At 36.6% G+C, this 21,201-nt stretch overlaps 3 protein-coding genes across 3 annotated transcripts in view; 1 reads left to right on the top strand and 2 right to left on the bottom strand.

Moving 5' to 3' along the window:
- Positions 1-12,527, top strand: part of LOC108688753 (proto-oncogene tyrosine-protein kinase ROS) — a 37,385-nt gene extending 24,858 nt beyond the window's left edge. Inside the window, exons 6-20 of the mRNA XM_018195123.1 lie at positions 30-281; positions 1,189-1,336; positions 1,701-2,200; positions 2,464-2,753; positions 2,875-3,231; positions 3,417-3,720; positions 4,061-4,384; positions 4,640-5,241; positions 5,369-6,016; positions 6,231-7,618; positions 7,935-8,360; positions 8,518-8,741; positions 8,944-9,414; positions 9,682-10,045; positions 11,091-12,527. Of these exons, the coding sequence (XP_018050612.1) occupies positions 30-281; positions 1,189-1,336; positions 1,701-2,200; positions 2,464-2,753; positions 2,875-3,231; positions 3,417-3,720; positions 4,061-4,384; positions 4,640-5,241; positions 5,369-6,016; positions 6,231-7,618; positions 7,935-8,360; positions 8,518-8,741; positions 8,944-9,414; positions 9,682-10,045; positions 11,091-11,974 (7,182 nt within the window). The 3' untranslated portion in view covers positions 11,975-12,527. The remainder of the gene's footprint in view (positions 1-29; positions 282-1,188; positions 1,337-1,700; positions 2,201-2,463; positions 2,754-2,874; positions 3,232-3,416; positions 3,721-4,060; positions 4,385-4,639; positions 5,242-5,368; positions 6,017-6,230; positions 7,619-7,934; positions 8,361-8,517; positions 8,742-8,943; positions 9,415-9,681; positions 10,046-11,090) is intronic.
- Positions 12,528-13,067: 540 nt separating this feature from the next.
- Positions 13,068-15,214, bottom strand: LOC108688719 (smad nuclear-interacting protein 1). The gene is made up of 3 exons (XM_018195077.1): positions 15,092-15,214; positions 14,050-14,973; positions 13,068-13,359 (listed from the first exon to the last, which is right to left on the bottom strand). The coding sequence occupies exon 2, from the start codon at positions 14,944-14,946 to the stop codon at positions 14,050-14,052; it is 897 nt and encodes a 298-aa protein (XP_018050566.1). The 5' UTR covers positions 14,947-14,973; positions 15,092-15,214; the 3' UTR covers positions 13,068-13,359.
- A 606-nt stretch (positions 15,215-15,820) lies between these two features.
- The window catches only part of LOC108688781 (PERQ amino acid-rich with GYF domain-containing protein 2-like), a 6,244-nt gene continuing 863 nt past the window's right edge, over positions 15,821-21,201 (bottom strand). Inside the window, exons 2-3 of the mRNA XM_018195189.1 lie at positions 17,547-20,674; positions 15,821-16,520 (exon numbers count right to left, since the gene is read on the bottom strand). Of these exons, the coding sequence (XP_018050678.1) occupies positions 16,352-16,520; positions 17,547-20,674 (3,297 nt within the window). The 3' untranslated portion in view covers positions 15,821-16,351. The remainder of the gene's footprint in view (positions 16,521-17,546; positions 20,675-21,201) is intronic.

The raw sequence follows: 21,201 nt of genomic DNA, 5'->3' as shown, positions 1-21,201 counted from the left end.
ATTCATGAAACGAACGCTGGCGTTTACAGTTTCGCGTAGCGCTACTACTCCTGAAATCATCGCAACACAATCCAGAGCCGATCGTCTCAGCACCGAGCGTGGTAATATTAACATACGCGGCCGATCTACCGACATCAGCACCGGTAATTGTAAGAGCGGCGGCGGTAGACAGTTACCGCGTCTCTGTGTCTTGGGAACCAGGCCCATTCCCGAACGGGCCACTTTTGTCTTATGTCCTGCGTCTGCAAGGGGTTGAACACAAGGGGTTGAACCAGCTTAAGGTACACGCCACGCCAGAAAGTACATATAATTTAGAGACATGTTTATTCTACAGCCGAACTATATTTTAATATATACATTGACGTGTCTTTCGCGTTACTTGTGCACAAGCATTTCTATTTTTTTCTTTCAACTCTGTGCACTGCCACATTTTCATGCGCTTGTAAGGCGCATCGGCATCGTTACGCTTTACTGTACTATCTAACTGTTGTTTGCAAAAGAGCAATGTGCAACTGGTTCTGCAAGATAGATTCCGTTATCCTGTTTGAAGATAATTTATTGGCCACATAAATTAAATTTTAATTAGAAATCGCGAGATATAGAAGATAATATTAGCTACATTAAAAATATTTAAGATTTGTTCCGTCATAATATTGACTTCTATCGAAGTATTTAATATCCTAAAGATGAAAGCCAATAAATTTTACTTCATATCTTTTAGCTTTTTGTGTTGCGTACTAATATCAATTTACAAAGAATGCATGCTTTATACAAAGCATTAATGCCACGCAAAGTATTATTGCGCACGCATTCATTAAAATAAAATTTCTTGATATTCAAGAAATTTTTATTTCTTTAATTATTCAGATAGCGTAATTTTCTTATTTTATTTTAAGAAAGAATAAAAAAAGTCGATGAATCGAGTATCGTAAAATCTCTATGCAAGCGCAAATTATTTGGCATTAATTATTTGATCTTAACTTCGATTATATTGCTTTAATGAAATTAAAATTTCTCGCATCTTAATTATGGTATCCTCTAATATTAGTCCAACGGCTTGCACGAACCAGATTATTTACAAAAGTTTCTGGCATGGCGTTCTTTTATTCTCCTAACTGCATATCTATTTCCCAGCAATAGGGATGCGTTTCTATGAATTGTATAGTATATCTTACATTTTATCGACAGGATATTCCAGTCTCCGAGAATACCGATCACTATATGTTTCAAAACCTCGAACCCAATCAGAATTATTCTGTTAGTGTGACTATGAGAAATAGTGTCGGCGAGGGTCCGCCTGCAACTATCTATATTTCTACGACTCCAGAACCTACCGGTACGTTACGAGAAAATTAATATATATTTAACGTTAACCCAAAAAGAAATTTGTCACATGATATTTAATAACTTTTCAAGAAATAGAGCATCCTTCAACAGTAAAAAGACTACAAATCTTGTTTTCTGCCAAAAACATACAATATACATAAAATAATTTAAGATAAATATCATCGATCTTATTATTTACTGACCAAATTTCATTTAAACAATTTAGCTTTTTAACGTACACTTTTACATTATCTGTTTTAAAGAATCAAGGCATTAGCTATCAATTTACAGACTTTATAATTTACATCTATGAAAATGTACGTATTAATATAAACATTAAAATGATTAATAAGACGAATAATGATAAATTTTAGTCAAGGATACTCAACAACCGATTCTCATCCTCGGTGGTGAACATTTGGTCATGAAGCAGGGTGCTGATATGTTGGATGAGCCTAGCGTCGTTTACGAAACCAAAAGTGTAATCCGCGGCGTTGCAATACACGTGGCATCAGCTCAATTATTCGTTTCTACTTCGATGGGTTATGTGTACCGAACTTCGATCATCGAGCAAACCATACCGAGAGCCATTTTGATCCCCAACGGAGTGAACTTCAAACCTTTGAGCCTTTCCGTTGACTGGCTGAATCTTCACTTGTACGTCTTAGGAGAAGTAAAACACGCGACAACCGCGACGTGGCAAATAGCCAGATGCAATCTCGATGGCAAGAGTCTGACAGTGGCCGTAGCTGGATTTCTAACTCGACCCTCACATATTGAGATTGATCCTTACAATGGATACCTTTTCTGGGTCACTAAAGCGGGATTGTACAGATTAGATTTAGCCGTTATCAGCAATGGTGTGAAACATGAGGTGCCAATTATTTTTAGTTTGTCATTATATTATCAAAGCCTTTACTTTTGAAATTATATTAAGAGATGCAAACTATTTATATATTTAAAATCGATTATTTTCGATTTTAAATGTATAAAGATTTTGCGTCTCTTAGTACAACATTTTAAACAATCTTTTAAAGATCTCACGATATTGATATAGTATAGTATAGTATTATAATATAGTATAATAAAAAAAAAATAATTACTTTTTAAGAATTTCTTGATATTATTTTTTTTTAGGTTCGACCAGATTTAATTCTCGAAGATGCTCATTTGGGTGCTTTTACGGTAGACCATACGAATTTTCGATTGCTCGTTCCTGATCACACTAAAAACACAGTTATATCTGTATCATTAGATGGTCGCGAAGTTGTTAATCTTCGCCCGAATACGCAGAAACCGAAATTCAATAACGTTATTTCACTAGCTATGGCAAATGGACTGTTCTACTGGACTAATGGTGAAGAGGTCCTCACTGAAGGCTATCATGCTGGTCAAAACAGATACTTCCACAATTCCTATCCTGACAAGTAATATACTTTTTAATTTTCTAAATGATTTTATTCAATTTTATGCGTTTAACTGCAAAATTAAAATATTAATTGCGTTTAATAAAACATTAATAACCCATAATTATTCCTTTTCTTTTAGGTCTGACACTTCCTTCGTAAGCGTGACTGTATTGATGAATGCAAGTCAGCCGGTTCCAGTGCCAGTAAATCCACCGACAGGAGTGCAAGCTGTTCTAGGAGCGGAAAGAGCAAAGGTTTCGTGGCAAGCTCCTCACTTACTGGGCGGCCAAGGAAAGGGCGCCTGGCAAAACTGGTCATACGAGCTCGAAATCAAGGACGAATCTACTGGCGAAACTATTCATCAAAAAGGTATCGCCGGATCGTCTCATACTGTTCATAATTTGCGAGAAAGATCGGAATATTCAATCAAAGCCGCGGCCTATACCAGCGCTGGCAGAGGACCGTGGTCCACAGAATTTCGAGGACAAACCTTAAGGTAATATTAATAAATAATTTTATTTGGCGAAATAATAAATAAATTCAACATATCAAAGGTTATATTTGATTTAAAAAAAAATTATATTCAATGTTATGAATTTATTCAATGAATTTATATTTACAAAGTTTTTTCACTTTATGCCAATTATCTCAATTAGTAATTAAATAAAATTATATATTTAGAAACGGTTCACACGCGTCTATCTTGTGGTCGTCGAATGAAGGAATTTTGAGAAGCGACGTAACTGGCGAAAATATCGACACACTAGTTAACAAGGCGAGTTTAAAGGAGTCCGAAAACGAATTCCATATTGTTGATATTAGTTGGTACAAGGACGTGCTATATATAGTGGGAAATAATTCCGCATTGTATCGTTATAACGTCAGCAATCATCAGAAAACAAAACTCAACATACATTCGGTGGGAAGCGTTGCTGTGGACTGGATATCGAAAAAATTATATTGGGCAAATCCAAAACAGCAAATTGTAAATATAATTAGATTTTTATTTTTGATCCAAGTACTTAATCTCCTTAATTTAAAATAAATTAACTATATTAAATTCCATTATTTACGTTCTTCATTATTTTTATATTAATTTACAATAAAAACATAAATAATAAATATTAATAAAAATAATGATAATAATGTAAATAATTCCATTATTTACGTTCTTTATTGTATTTATAAAATTAAAAGCAAAAAAATATTTACAGAATATGCATTACATTATGAGATACTATATATTATTTAATTTAAATCTTTTGTGATTGTAAAATTTTCGTATTATTTTTATATTCTGTGGATATTATTTTCTCAACGTACAGATAACAAGAGCGAACCTGAATGGGTCTCAGCAAGAGCCGATGTCTATCTTAGCAATTGTAAAAGAACTCATGATTGACTCTCTCGAGGCGTATTTATATTGGTCCACTGGTCACGCAGTGGAAGTTGCGCGACTGAATGGTCAAGACAGAAGATACTATCACTTGGATGAAATTTTCAATGGAAAACAAGTGATGGGATTAACTCTCGACACTGAAAACAGATACGTTTACTGGATCGTTCGGAGCTACGAAAGTGGATCCATTGTCTACCGTGCACCTACGTCCGAAAGAATTTCAATGAATCAAAAAATCATTCCAGAAAAGGTACATTTTATGCAATCAATTGGTTTTATAAATTCCATTATTTTTATAAATATTATGTAGTATATATCATAATAATATTTAAAATAATAAAATAATTAATATTATTACTTAATCATTATTTTGAATGATAAAATTATACATCTCGCGGCAACGACTTTAATTATGTATTAATAATATACAATAATTAAGCATAATAAAAATAAAATAAATGGTTAAAAATAAAAATAATATAAATAATAAATTTTTTAATTCAAGATTTCTGCTTTGCAACATCCAAATATGCAAGGACCTTTGTGCTATTTTTCTGAGCATCTATTGTGGCTACAGGACGACAGAAACGCAGTGATCGGTGATCTCTCCGGTCAGAATACCGCGGTAATCAATGGAATCACTTTGTCCAGCTTGTACATGGTAGCCATTGCGGATCCCGCGCATCATCAGTATCCAAAAAATCTGACGTCAGAAACGGTGATAGTTCTACCGAATGCAGTTGATTTCGATAGCATAAGAGTTGAAGGTACTTGGAGAAACTTCAACATATCATGGGACCCCGTGAAGAACATCAATTATGGTACGGTTTTTTATGAGGTGAAATTCGCGGATTATATTAATACGAATTCAAACCCGGAAATCACGATCGAAACGACAATGCCATACAACAATTCGGATCAGATCCTGCCCTATTCTGTTCTGGAAGTCACTGTAAAGGCATTTACTTATTGGGAAACGGCGCACCATTCTCGGAAAATCCTGAGATCTCCACAGAGCGTACCGAGCCAGCCAACATCTCCCAGAGCATTCGTAGAGTTTAGCAAGAAAAACGTACACATGGATATGAAAGTTTGGTTGATATTTAGGTATAAAATTTAGAATTTTGTGCCTATATATTTGTTTTCTTAGATTTGTATATATCTTGTACAAATATATATAAGATTTAATTTCGCTACAGATTCGCGATATAAAAACGTTAAAATCTTATTTTAGATGGGATCCGCCCGAGTTTACAAATGGAGTAATTCAAGGATACATTGTCGAATGTTGGCATGTCGTAAACGAAACGGAACTATTTATCTGTAACAATTGCAGCATCGAAACTACCACGTTGGAGTATGCGACGTCTAATGTAACATCTAACATGACCTATTATTGCAAAGTAAGAGCATATACTAAAATCGGTGCTGGTCCTTACACGGATCCTATCAATGTGTCGACCACATACGAGAATCCGGTGCCCAAATTATTAGTCGCCACAAATGACGCTGTGAGATTGTCAGATTTGGATAGAGAAATCAATAATACGATCACCAGGCACGTTGCGAAAGAGATCGATTACTTGGGAGAGGAAGATAAGATTTACTGGATCAGCGAAATGCAAGAATTGGTGACATCATTGACAAATGGAACCAACGTGACAAAAATACTCAGTCTAAATAGAACCAATACGCACAGCCTCTGCGTCGATTGGATAGCAAGAAATCTATACTGGGTGGAAGGCGAAAACAAAGACAATAACAGAAACAGTTACATCAAAAGATTGGATTTAACAATGTTGCAGGCAGGCATAATCAAGTACAAAAATATCTTAAGAAGAGGAGGAAGTATTACAGTTTTAGATATCTTGCCATCTCTGGGGTACGTCAATATTTTTATCTATCTAAAATATTTAAATTATAATATATTATTATTTTTTAATTATTCAATATGCTTAACTACTAATCAAGATAAATTATGATTTAAAAAGAAATTGTAAAATGAAAAATGAAATTGTAAAAAAATATATATAGTTTTGATTATATTTGTTTTAAAATGATATTTAAAATTATAGAGGAAATAAAATATTTTTCAGGTCTTTATATTGGATTGAGCCAAATGACAGTATAATGCAGTCGGATTTCGAGGGAAAAAATGTACAATACTTTTTTGGAAATAATGATAGCACATGTACTTGTCCACAAAAACCAAAAAATGTATTCACATTCACAATTGACAAAACCAATATTCAAACACCGATGATGTATTGGACATCGGATGAGAATCGATTAAACGTAGCTGATATTTACGGCTGCACGTGCGAAATGATATTAAGAGCAAGTTCCAATATACAGATTTTAACGATCGATAAAATGAACATATACTGGTACGATGGAAAAAATCAAATCCATTTTTTGAGAAAGAAATATTTCTTCATGGAGGACAAGGAATATGCATCTAATCTGGAAGTGAAGAACTTCTACCTACCTAATGTAAATCGAATCACAGCCTTTGGTACATCCTTGCAACCCTATCCCATCACGAAATGTCTGATACCCCATCAAACGAGCTATAATGTTGAGAGGGTGAACGAAACAGCGAATAGCATCATTGTTAATCTTCCGGAACCCAATCCTGAATACGGATGTCAAAAATATAGTTTACCCACTACATTGTACACTATCAATGTATCTCATTGTTTGAAGAATGAATCCAATAAGTGTGAGGAGATCAGTGTGCAGACGTATGAGAGGCGTTATGAGATTCAGAATTTAAAGCCATTCACGGAATATAAGTTGAAATTGGCACTAAGCAATTTATACGAAAAGACATTGGAATTCGGCGAGGAGGTGGTGCTGAAGACCAGCGTAGGCAAGCCCAGCAGGCCGGAGAATGTTACGATTCAGGCTCTAACACCAACGTTGGCGGAGGTCTACTGGATGCCACCCAAGATGCTGAACTCCGCAGTGGTGCACTATGAGGTGCATTGGAGGTCAAATGATCTTTTGCAGAACGGCATGCGACAAAAGGGCGAGCAATTAATCGAGGAGCCTAAACGCATGGCGGATGGCAGATTTTTCACAACACTGCAGCCGTTGTTGCCAGGGCAGGAATACCTGGTGTACGTTCGCGTGTATCCTGTAAATTTCAACGACTTTTACAACGACAGTTTCAGGCAACGCATCCGCATGTACTCAGAACCAAATAATTTAATAATGAACGGAGTCAGCGTAAACAGCATGAATATATCTTGGATCCCGACCGTTAATCTAACGATTGGTTACATATTGGAATACCAGGACGTTGCAATGGAGAAGTGGCAAGTCGTGCAACACATCGAAGTGAACGAGGACCAAGTGATGTATCATTTAGAACATTTGCAGCCACGTACTTTATACAAGTTTCGCTTGAGGCTAAAATATCCCAAGTATCAAGATTTCATATGGGAACCATCCGATGGGAGATTTACATTTCAAACACTCGGTAAGCGTGTGATCGAGACATTATTAATATTCCACGCTTACCATAAGCATGTTTTAATATTATTATAGAAATAAATAATTGAGTTAAAAAACAATAAAGTTTTAAATAGAAGTAATATTTAAATAGAAGTATATATGCTTTCTAAATTCTTTGGAGTGAAATTTCATTGTTAAGAGAAAATTGAGCTCTTGAAAAAGAGTGGCTCAATTTTCAATCTTTAAGAGTGAGATTTCACCCTTCAGTATAAGATTGACTCAAGTTTTAAAAATACTGAAATAAATAAAGAGAAACTTAAATTGGATTTTGTACAATAAAGGTGATGTCCCGAGTACTCCAGGGGTGCCTGTGGTAACAAAATTCCGAAATTCCGTGTATCAATTAAATTGGGAACCCGCGCAAGCTCATGGCTCACAGGTAACTTTGTATCGATTAGAAGGCTTGATCATCGACGACAGTTACAAGCAAGATGACGGGAGTAAAGAGAACGAGCAATGGGATTTATATTATAATGGAACGGATAATTATTGGATAATCCCTGGAGACGTGGATCAGAAGTATAAGTTTCGTGTGCAAGCCAAAAACGCTTACGGTTTTGGTGCTTGGAGTAAATCGAGCGCGATTATTGATCTAACGGAATCTGCTGGAGGAATATTGGCTACACAACAACATCTACCGCTGATGCTGGGCCTCATCGCGATCGTTATTACCATAATGTTCGTGTGCTTTTGTTATTTTTTCTGCCGTAAGTATATTTGCTTTCAATTACAAATTAATTAAATAATAAAATGGCATTTTTCAAATTAAACTTAATAGAAGACAATTCATATTTAATTATATATTTATTATATGTCTATGTGGCAATATGTGATATCAGACGAGTATATTGTAACGTTATCCAGCAGTATACAGACAACGGAAAGAAGACAAGAAGACAGTTTTACCTCCAATAGTGTCCGATGTCGAATTAGCGACCCTCCGCGAGATCCCTCGCGGAAATTTCGTTCAATCTAACGCGCTTTACGCGTCTACGTTACAAAATGATCCGGATGATTCTGCACTGCCCAAAATCAGACAAGAGCAAATCACGCTGGCAAAGTTCCTAGGCAGCGGCGCATTCGGAAAAGTAAGAGTTAATCCTAAAATACAAAAAATAATTTTGAAAGAAATAAAGAAATAAAATTTGCACTTTTAGTTTCTTTTTCTAATGATAAATCTTGAAGTATTTTAAGATTCATCAGACATGAAAAAAGAATTATTTTTGCAATATTAAAATTTAGAATCTTTTATAAGATTTATATATTAAATTAATTCTAAATGTCTCACAGGTATTTCAAGGAAATGCCAAGGATTTAGAAGGACCAGGCATAACGCCCGTTGCCATAAAGATGCTACGAAAGGATGCCTCTTCGCAAGAGAAGACAGAATTTTTGCAAGAGGCAAGGCTCATGAGTCATTTTCGTCATAAACACGTGCTGAGGTTACTGGGCGTTTGCTTGGATACAGATCCTCCGTTACTCGTGTTGGAATTAATGGAGGCTGGTGACTTGTTAAGTTATTTAAGAGAGAGCCGATCCTTGCAACTCACAGATCCGCACGCTCTGCGTCTGCAAGATCTGCTCGCTATGTGCGAAGACGTTGCGCGTGGCTGTCGTTACCTGGAGGAGTTGCACTTCGTACACAGAGATCTCGCGTGTCGAAATTGTCTGGTGTCTGCGAGAGATCGCGAAAATCGTGTCGTAAAAATTGGCGATTTCGGACTAGCCAGAGATATTTACAAGAATGACTATTACCGCAAGGTAAATGTAGAGACTTTTGGATAAAATAAGAAAAAAAATTTCATAAACTTCTCTTTCATTTTCACGTCAAAATATTATTTATCTCTGTGCATAAGCGAAGCTTAAGAAAAATAATTATTTCTCTTTCTGAGAACGAGAAATTGAACATTGAAACAAATTGAACAATTTAATTTAATTCATGCTCGTTTCTAGAATAGATATTTTCAAATAAAAGAAAGAAAACATTTTTTTTATTAAAATTAAAAATTAAAAAAATGACAATTTTAGGAAGGAGAAGGTTTGCTTCCTGTTCGCTGGATGGCACCGGAATCCTTAGTGGATGGGGTATTCACTTCACAGAGTGATGTTTGGGCATTCGGGGTACTAATGTGGGAAATTACGTCATTGGGTCAACAACCCTATCCTGCCAGGAATAATCTGGAAGTGTTACATTATGTGCGTGCGGGCGGCAGGCTGCCGAAACCTCTCAACTGTCCTCCGACGTTACATCAGCTGATGCTGCGTTGCTGGAGTGCAGCAGACGCCAGACCGAGCTTCAAAATTTGTCTCGAAAGCATCGTCGTTTTGAGAAGTCACATAGAAGACGCGGTGCTGAGCCCAGTGCATGCTGGACATTATCTGGCACGCAGAGGTAAATTAATATTAATCCTTATTTGCGCGCATATCTCTGCATGGAACGAGGAATCTTTGCAAATCAATAGAACGTTGATTAAAATTATGCAATTTTTTATTCCCTCGCATTATGAAACAATATATCTACGAATCATTCATTTTAATATAATGTATATAACGTGGCTATTATAAATTTGCACATAATACATCGTTTACATACAATGTATAAGTGTGAGAAGTGTTTCTTTTGAAAATACACACGCGCACGCACACATACACACACACACAAAACAGAATTCAGAATGGAAAAACTGCAAGGAATAAAAAGTCTTCTTTACTTTATAAATTTCCAGTATACATCAGCTAAAAGTAACACAACATCAACATACAATTTCACACTACAATTTGAATATAACATAACAAATGTATTATATAATATTTACGTTATTCAGTGTAAAATTATAATATTGATATTACTTTTGAAGTAATTACTGAGTTGAATATTTGAAACATAAAAAAATCTCTCGCAAATTATTGGATTAATTTAGATCGATTTTTTTTGTATCGCGAAAAATAAGCATGTTTTCCATACATTCACATAACTCGACATTGTCAAATCATATGACGGAATTCGATTTATCATGAAACTTCTATCATCCTTAAAATGTATTGGAATATTACTCTCTATCTGCTTGAATACATATTGATCATTGCATGGCTCGTGCTTGCAGGCGTGTCTAACATGGCTTACTTTGCTGACGAGAATCAGAATCATAATAATTCAGGTAGGTCTTAACAAACATCGTGTGCCTCTCTACACAACCATGTCAAAAAATACGATTTTTCCACTTCTCATCGAGCGTATTTTTCTGATCATTGTAATTAACCCGTTCGCAATTTCTTGGAGATATAAAAAGTAATATAACAAACATGAAAACATGCAATGTACGGAAATGTCATTTTCTTATCACAAAATATGTAAACAAAAATCTTAGAATTCCGCAATTAATAAGTTAACAAAATTCAGTTACTTTGCCATACATTTTCATTGTTACTCTGTATAGGCAACTCGTGGAAGTCCAGTAGTTCTGAGGGAAGCCGAGACATGCAACCTTTTTTGCAAAATTCAAACAACGCTACGCTCAATCCGCAATCCGGCGAGGCTCCAAAGTATTTAGAATTATTAGCGGATAACGAGGATATCGTCTTAAGGGAGAATCCTACGAATGGTTACGAAGTACCCCGTTCAATTCACATCTCGGATCAGAACCTAGCAAATATAAGCAGGATTAGTAGCACGAGTCATAATCGTAAGAGCAGTCTGCCTATGGAGACTACAGAAGAGCAAAAGGAACGTTCGATGGAAGAACAGAAGCAATCTGACAGAAAGCTGTACAAAAGATCATCGATCACTAGTTTAAACTTACCGGATCGAAAGGGCATGTCAATTTCAGGAATGCTGAATAAATGCAATACCTTGGACAGCTCGAAATCGGTGAACTCGATCGCGAAAGTGACTCTGAAAAGGGACTCCTTCTCATCCTTGAATGGCCAACGAAAGTACAAGACCAGCTTGGGTGAGCGAAGGGACTCCGAGGCAAGCATTGAAGGTAGAAGTTGTAGCTCGCATAGCCTGGCGCCTTCCACACGTCCTAGTTCGTCTCTGATCAATTCGCAGACGGTCCTTTCGTCCCTGAAGAGCAACGCCGTCGTCTCGAACACCGTGAATGGGGAAGTGCCTTCGGGCGAGAGCGTGGTGACGAAGAGTATGTTGCCGAAGGTCCAGAGGACTCACTCGAACTTGCAGAATGGCAAGGCGAATATACCGCTCGTGATAAATAGCACGTTGCTGAATTTACTGCGGCAGACGCCCGTCGTCGAAGACGGTAGCAACATCGTCACGTATACAAATATAAACGTGGATGCAGTCAGAGTGAATGGATCGTGAGTCGCCGACCGTGGCAAATCTAAAGATTTATGCAAACATTTCGTATAAATAAGCGAGATTCGTACGAATCGCTTCTGAGCTTGAATGATGTAAATCGAGGCAATTAAATATTCCAATATTTATAAAGTATGACAATAGATTCTATACACATCTACTCATACTATTTTTAAAGCAAGATTTTTTTTTATATGATTACTCCATAGTAGATCTATTCTTTTCCAGAAATTATCCAGGTGGATTTGCCTTGTAGCTATGAAAAATTACTCGAGACAGTCGCTACGATTTTGCTCAAATTTTTTTGTTTCTTTTCTTTTTTATTCGAACGCAGTGCCTTAAATATATCAAACTACATACGCTCATACATTAAGCTCTGCTTATACCATTGATGCCCAAGTATTTCATATGTAAAGATAAAAGAAAGAAAGAGCGGAGTTGACAATAGCTTTAAACTGCCATTTTAATGTACATACATGAACTTTTATACTCAAAAATTTGTCGCGTAAATATGGCAGATCGTTTTGGAACGTAAAAATTTTGCAACTTTAGTAATAATCGCGAAACTGTTATTTAATGTAGGTATATAATATGTTAATAGAGAATGATAAATATGAAATATATATAATTTAAAGTTTAATTTTATAATTATGATTTAAATAACATATTTATTGAATAAAATCTGTGAAATGTTTCACTTCATTGTACAAATTTCATGTTTGATGATAATTAGCAAATATGAAAATCAATATAAGAAATTGTTAAGTTTTCTGCGTTTTAACAACATGAAAACGTATGTATTTTTATTGAAAAGATAAATTAGAATGTATAAAATCTTGCGAAGTTTGTGTCGATGGACTGACTATACTTGAAATTTGTATTTTCAAGTAGCTTTATAGGAAAATAAATTGTGAATCAGTAAATACTGTAACTAAATAATTGTAAATAATATATTACAAATAATATACATCAGAGTTTCGATTGTTTTTAACCTACATGTTTACAATTTTACATAGTATATTTCAAACACTATTAAGATATCAAATTAATGTTATAGGGAAATGTACACAAATGAGATACTATTTTTCTTTCTTTGTGATAAATAAGTAAATTTCCAGTGTATATTTTAGAAACTCACTAATTTTTAAAAGTTGCTTTTATACATGCATTGTTGTTATTTTATACATGAATAATATTAATATGCATTCAAAATAATTCTGAAGATTTAAAAGATTAATAAGACTGTATCTAAATACATATGTATCTACATACATATTGGATTTCCTTTTTCACATATATCTTGCTTCTCCTGGTTCTCAACTTTCTGCATCAGTCTTCATACATATTCATCTCTGGGTGTTTTTCCTATTAGAATTAGGTTCCTGTGGTTTCTGAAATATACACATATATCTAAATATTTTTATTTATATTATTAGATAAATTATATAAGATATTTTTTTAGATCATGTAAAAAACAAAGAATACAGTTACATATTTAGTTCAATGTAATAAGAAAAATTAAAATTAAAAAGTTAATATAAATTAGATCTCTCTGATTATATTTCAATGTTAACAAGAAAACATTAAGAATTTTAGAATTTTACAATACTTTAAGTAACTTTGACCTTGATTTAGCACTGAAACACTACCATGTCTCCAGATCTCAATGTTATATATATTTATAAATGTATACAGTTTACTCTGGCAATCTCTATCTCTTTAATTTACAACATTTCTAGAAGATCTCAACAAGTATATAATGTAATAGGAATTATAAAATTTTTTTTCTTGTTAATACAAGGACATGATTAGAAATAGCCAAGTTATATCAGTTTTTCAATTTTAATTTTTTTTATTATTTCTAAGTGAATGTATAATCGTATTCTTCTTTTCTATATAAAAACAAATTAAAGGCAAAAGAGCCAACAACTTTGACCTATAAAAAATTGGTAGACAAGTAAAAGTCTTAATAAATTAATTATGAAATTTAATAACATGCCGGCTAACAACACTTTTCTTTTCTACATAACTTAAAAATTATCTATAATAAAAAAAAAGTAACATAATATAAATTTATTTACCTAAGTCTCATTTGTAAGAGGTACATCATCATCAAAGGAATCATCCTTACTATGTTCATGCAACAGAACATATTCTCTGGTACTAAAGCCAAACCGTACCACATCCTTTTCTAACAATTCATGATATCTCCTTGGTTCTAATTTTACATTATTTACAAAGGTACCATTTGCGGACTCTAAATCAATAATATATGGTCGTATTCTTCTACCTTCAATACCACCTTCTTTTTGATAAGAGACTAAACGATATTGCAGAGCAGCATGTTGCTTAGAACATGAAGGATGATCTAAAGGTATATCAGCTACTTTGCGATCTCTGCCCATAAGATACGCTGACTGCCGATGTATGTACAATGTAGGTAATGCTTTCTCGCCTTTGAAGGGATATAATCTCCATCGACGCTTGGGTTTTTTGGCGTCTAGAGGCTCAGAATATTTTATAACTACTCCATTGACAGTATTCATGTCCTCTGTCAATTTTCCTGACAGTTCGAAGTTGGGCTTTTCTTTTTCCTCCTTCACAGTCGATTTTCCCCATTCTGCGGAGGATTCTCTCTTCACTCTTGTCTCCTCTGGACTTCGCTTTTGCTTATGTTGATCATTGCGTCTTCTGCTGGAATCATCTCTTCTGTCTCTACTTCTGCTCCTCTCATTACGTTCTCTGTGCCTGGGATGACTATTTTCCCTCCTCAATGGTGATCTCTCATGCTTCCTTTTGTCATTCTGCTTCTCATCATCTCTCCTGGAATAATCGCGTCTACCACTTCTGTAATCTCTGTCCCTGCTTCTCTGCGATCTATCTCTGTACGTCTCGTTACTCCTGTCACGCCTGTTTTCTCTGTTATTTTTATATGTATCTCGCCGCTCCGTCGCATGACTCGATCGCCAATTTGACATACTTTTCGAGTTTATTCAAACTGAATCCTAAAATTCCAAATAATCGTCGATTAACAAACCTAACCTAACTTACTTGGTTAAATTAAAATCGCAGTAAAATCGTAACAGATTGGACATGTATAATAATTATATAAGATCAACGTACCTTCTTTTATTATAATTTACCAAAAGAACAACTCGTTTATGATTTTCGTATTACAAACTAACTATATAATAAAGAAATAACACGAGAAAGATTGTATATCAACCGTCAATCGTCAACGTTCATTGACGATCATTTTCATTGTTCATAGCGACTAGCGACACTAGCGTTTGTAGTTCTCTGATTCGGTAGTTTCCGGAAACTACCGAACAACTTCGGACCGTCTTGCGCATGTGTAGAAATGTGAAATGGCATCAATCGACATGTTCTTTAGGAAACTGAAAAATTTGATTATCAAGTTTAATATTTTTTTTATAATAGTATATATAACATCGTTAAATATTTCAGCAATATTTTTTTGTTATTTTATCAAGTATTTTATGATGTTTTTTTTTCTTCTATATTATTAAATGTTTCACAATTTTTAACTGAAAAAGACTGCAGTCTTAAAATACATGATAGTATTTGAGCATTATTATTGATATTAAATTTTTTATTTATTTATTTTGACATCTTTTAATTCATCCCTTTCTTAAATTTTCATCTTTTTTATTTCTAACTTATTAAAAAAATTGTTTAATATAAAAGAATTTTAAAAATTTCTTTTTAAAATTCTTTTCTTAATTGAAAAAAATATTTTTCTTCTATTATTTAAAAATGGGATTCCTGGAGATTTTAATATTATTGTATAATTTTTATATTAAATATTGTAAATATGGAATGCACCATGCGAACATAAAAAGACTGCGTTTTATTTCGTATAAAAAAGTACAAAATTATTCTTATACATTCTTATGTACATAATAATACATAGTTAAGATATCTACAAGGATACTCGAAGTAATTTGCCACGCTGCAATTCTTCACCTCACTCCGAAATCCTTATCCTCTTTCCTACATTTTTGCCCAAATCACATAAAAAAGCGCATCACACTAAAAATCGAAAAATCATCGTTTTTACATTGTTTTTCATCAGCATTTAACTATTGACATTCATTATCGCGTAAGCAACACACAGATCTAAATCAATTCTTTCTCCTTCACAAAATGACAAAAAAGTTAAATTTCGTTTAATAAAAATCATTTAGTTAAAGTCGAGAAGTACATTATGCAAAAAACTTTTTTTACCCGCAACAAAGACAAAATCTTGAATATATCCATATTGTCCATATTGTCTCTCAAAAAAGAAATTCTGCGTCCGATTGTGGATTAAATATTTTTTAATATTTCGAGAAATAGCTTTTTTTTATGAACTAAAATGAATTAAAATGTCGAGAAGGTAGAGTCGTCGATAGAATCGGTGCCATCAGAGTTGCTTTCGGCGGCGTCTACAAAGGCCGTCGAGAGATCACCGGCTAGCTTACTAACGGCTCCAGAGGTCACATCGTACATGAAGATTTCCTTGTCACCTTGACCGTCACCATCTCTCGGCCTAAAACACCGCAGTGAATCCGAGTGAAAGCGCGCAGCCTCGCGAATTCCTTGACTTTCGAGTAGATTCAGTTCGAGACGGACGAACCGTCGATTGTAATACGCAACAAGAGAATATTAATCTTTAATACATACGATAGATCATTCTTATCTTCTGTTAATTTTAAGTGATTCATACATAAATCACTAACATCTTTAGAAAGTATTTGTGTATTTAAAAAATTGTATCATTACTTGATGCTCCTACTTTATTAAAGAAAAAAAGTATGCAGGATACGGATGATCCAATACTAAGATCGAGTTAACAATATCATTTTCTCATTGTTTATAACAATTAATGATAATTATATGCTTTAAACCAAGCTTGGTTAGTAAAAAGCTCGTATGCGGAAGTTGACATTAAACTGTAGTCATTGAGAACTAAAGTAACAAAGCTTCGACCTCGGTGAAACGCACATTCCCTCCGTTTTTGCCAACTTTCGATTGGCAGCAGTCGGAATAAAAAGTTAATGGAATGAATAGTTGATCAGTGTAAAAATAAAAAAAACATTCTAAATAATCATTGCTGCGAAATAATAAATTTGGAAGGTATTAAAAAATTTAGTAATTGCTTATAATAACGTTAAATAAAATAAATATAAAAGATAGATTAAAATTGTTATTTCATTAAACAGAATAAAAGATAAACCCACACAACACACTTTAGCAGAGGGACATCCTTAGGAATGTAGAGCATTCTCTGTCATTAGGACATCCCTTGGAGGTCTGTGTTTATGGGAAAGTAAAGAAATTTTTATTTCATCAGTAAAATATGATAATCATTCATAAAGTCGGGAAATAATATTAAATCTATGCTACATCGACTTCCGTCGCAAATATAAGATACATGGTGATGTAACGTATCGATTTTTTTAGAAAGCGGCACTGAAGAAACAACAAATATCTAAAGGTGCCTGAAGCGTTAAGAGGAAATGAATCACGACAATTTTATTATGCGTACAAACATCACGTTTAATGGAATACTTACATAGTCACTAGAAGAACGACAGACTGTCTTTGCGGCTCGGTGCGGCTCTCCTGTTCCAACCATTTCTTGTAATTCTCCGCGGTAGGCTTCTTCACGAGTTGTTTGAGGGTGTCACCGGCGAGAAACCTGACCGGCTGCGCATTGCCGCTGGTCTTCCTGCTGCGCCGCTGAGATTCTGTGATCTCCCTCTCCTCGCCGGGAAAGTTGTAGTCGACGGGTGCCAGCACCACGACGCTCGAGATCTTACGGCCGTTAAGTTCCGGTACATCCGGTATCGGGAAGGACGCGCCGCTCACTTTAAGCGGCAGGTAACGATTGTACTGTGAGACATCCCCGCGCGTTCCCACGGTCACCGGCTCCAGGCGGGTCGCATCATCCCGTATATGCTGTTCTGCCACGGCTCGGCCTTGCTCCGTATTCGGATCGAAGCGTACTACTTTCATCTCCACGCCACCGGGCCGCAAGGTGGCTTGCTCGAACTTGGTCGAGTTGCTACCACGATTGATAGCGGTGGTGGTGACAACAGGAGTCAGGCTCGTCATCTTCTTCTGCGCTGTCTTCAATGGCCTCTTGACGATCGTCGGTACGGGCTCGCTGCCGGCGGCAATCGCCGCACCACCTCCAGCGCCGTAGAAATTCGCCAGAGCTTCTGGCGGCAGTTTCTCGATTGGAATATCGCCGATCTTGTCATAGTCGAGAATCTGGATGTCGGCGTTGCCTAAAATACCGGAACTCAACAGCTGCTCCCTGATGTCGTCTGGCACCTCGTCCGGTAGATTTGCAATGTTCTCTTTGATCTTGGCTGCCTTATTCGGCGAGAGTGTCGTCGTGGTTGGCACTTCGGTAGTCGTGGTGGTGGTTGTAGTTGTAGTCGTACTAGTAGTTGTCGGTAAGAATGTTTTAGCGGTCGACGGTGAGTTGAACTCTTCGGAGGGACTAACCGGTGTCGCGTAGATCTTCTGTGAGGGATTATTCTGGAACAATGGCCGACCCCATATCGATTGTTGCTGAGTGAAAGTGGTCGTTGCGGTCGTTTGTGGCCGTTGTTGCAAGGTCGGAAGCGTCTGCGAGAAGAAGCTTTGCTGATGACTATTCTGAGACTGCTTCGTGTTTAAGTACTGATTTAATTGTTGCGTATTTAACTGTTGCTGTAAACCGTCACTGGAGATAAAATGATTTTTTAAACTCCCAGGCAGTTGTTGAGAGTCATGAAGGGGACTAAACGATTGTGGCGATACGAACTGATTTTGGGAAAGTTCGGGAAACGTTGTTGATTGAATTATCGTGGGATTTGGTGGGAACGGACCGGGATGAAGAGGATTTTCTTGGAACGCATAATGCTGTTCTAACTTAGGCACGGCTTTGAAAATTTCACCTTCTGGTCGTTGAGATGATAATTGTGGCTGTAATTGCGACTGTAATTGTGGTTGCAATTGTGGCTGCAATTGTGCTTGTAATTGCGGCTGCAATTGCGGTTGCTGCACCTGATTATAAGCTGACTTAAGCTGTGTACGATATCGTTGTTGTTCCTGAAGAAACTTGAGTTCCTGCTCCTGTTTCCGCCTGCGTTGCTCCTGCAAGCGCTGCAATTCTTGCAATTGTTGCTGCTCCTGTTGCCGATGTTGTTCTTGTAAGCGTTGCTGTTCCTGCAATCGTTGTTGTTCTTGAAGTCTCTGATGCTCTTGCTGCCTCTGATGTTCCTGTTGTCTCTGTTGCTCCAATAATCTTTGTTGCTCGACCTGTCTCTGTTGTTCCAAGAATCGCTGATGTTCTTGATGTCGCTGCTGCTCATGCTGTCGTTGATGCTCCCGTTGCTTCAATAACTCTTGCTGTCGTCGTTGCTCATGATAACGTTGTTTCTCCAATTCCTGTTGTTTAAATGGAGGTTGCGGTGGAAGTTCCACGTTGAAACCATTCTGTCTAGATAACGGTTGCTGCTCCGAATTAAAGCCACCAGATCTGACCGGTAATGGTTGCTGGGGCGGTTCCGCGAAGTTATTTTGTGGCAACGACAATGGTCGATTCTGTAATTGAACGCTTTGATGCGATACCGACAACGCAGGTGGAAATCCCGGTTGCTGAGGATGATTGATGTTGACGTGATGCGGTGGCGGACCAAAACTGTTGAACGTCGCGCGTTGTTGCACTTCCGGGAGACCCTGAATAGTTATGGGATGACGTTGCAGTGGTCTTGATGATGGTGGGGGTGGCGGTGGTGGATTTCTCAAGGATTGCTGAGGTGGAAACGTTTGATGCTGTAGCAGTGATTGTTGCTGTTGCTGTTGTTGCAAGAACGTTGCTTGCGGTTGCGGTGGGAATGAATTGATAATGCGCTGTTGCGGAAATACGGGCACTCGTGGGGATTGCGGTGGCTGCAGAGGTTGATAAGGACCATGCTGTCTTTTCGGCGCTCCCGGCGATGTTGTCGGCTTGCTGATGTGCTGTTGAATACGGCCTGCAGGCGTCTCTAAATCACTACGCTTGTTATGATTGTTGGGTGGCACTTGTTCGGTACCGAAAGTCACGCGAATACCGCTACTACCGGAATGGTACACTTCGCTATCGGGTCGAATGATGGCGCGTAAGGTCGTCGATGGTTCCGGAGGCGGTGCCGGTGTCACCGTATTTGTCGGCTCTTCCCCATACGATGCTGGATTGTCCGGCTTAATTTCCTCATGCTCCTCCACAGGTGTCAGCGCAGGGATCGGTGGATCGTAAATGACGCGGGTCTTATCTCCATAACCCTTTTTCTTCTCATATTTTACATAGAAGACCTGGATGGGTTCTTTGGTAGGTCGCGGTTGAGAAGAAAGTGGTAGCGGCGCCGGAGTTGGAAGAGTCTCGTTAGATTCTTTAATGATGATCTCGATAATCGGTTCGGGTTCCGTCTGATAATAGCTTGATGGAGTCTCTCCATATAAATCGTCGTTCTTCGAATTCGCTAAAGGATTGTACAAAGGATCTCTCTGAGAATATTGCACTATCGGTTCCATTTGCACCGCATACGGCGGCAGACGACCCACCTTTCGTAGAAAGGCGAGTTGTTGACGTTTGTCGCGGTTCTTCGACGACGAGTTTTCCTCTTTAGCGAGGGTCGCGACGACAAGGAGCGTCGCCGTGAAGAGTCTCTAAAAGAAAAAAGAGATCAGCGCGTTGACAGAATGTCTTTTTATATTGCAGTATTAATTATATTGTTAGTCTGATAAAAGCAATTTACGTTATTGACTTAAAAATTTGTGATATAAATATAATTTTATATTTCAAGTTCTAATAAAATTTCTTTTTTAATAAATGATTCAATTTTTTAGAAAATAGCATGTATTACTTTGTCAGTTAATTGTCAGTTAATTTATATAATTTGTCAGTTAATCGATTGATAGTGCTAGCGTTTCAATTAATTAACACGATACAAATTCAAGAAGGAAGACTTTAACATGCTCTGATAACCGAGTAACCTGTTTAATAACCAGAAAACTCATTGATGGCCTTAATGGGCTCCGAATCGATTGGTATGCTAGCGAGATCGAGAAACAGTTAGCCTGATAAGCGATTCCCAGTCGTGACTATACTCTCGATATGGCAAGGTCAACTTGCGGATGTTTCTCTTTTCTCTGAAATCGTTCGAATACCGAACTTCCACTACCGGGAGATTGCG

The sequence above is a fragment of the Atta colombica genome, unplaced genomic scaffold, assembly GCF_001594045.1.
Source record: "Atta colombica isolate Treedump-2 unplaced genomic scaffold, Acol1.0 scaffold238, whole genome shotgun sequence".
Lineage (NCBI taxonomy): Eukaryota > Metazoa > Arthropoda > Insecta > Hymenoptera > Formicidae > Atta > Atta colombica.
The sequence above is the reverse complement of the archived record's forward strand: the minus strand, read 5'-3'. Positions and strand labels throughout refer to the sequence as shown.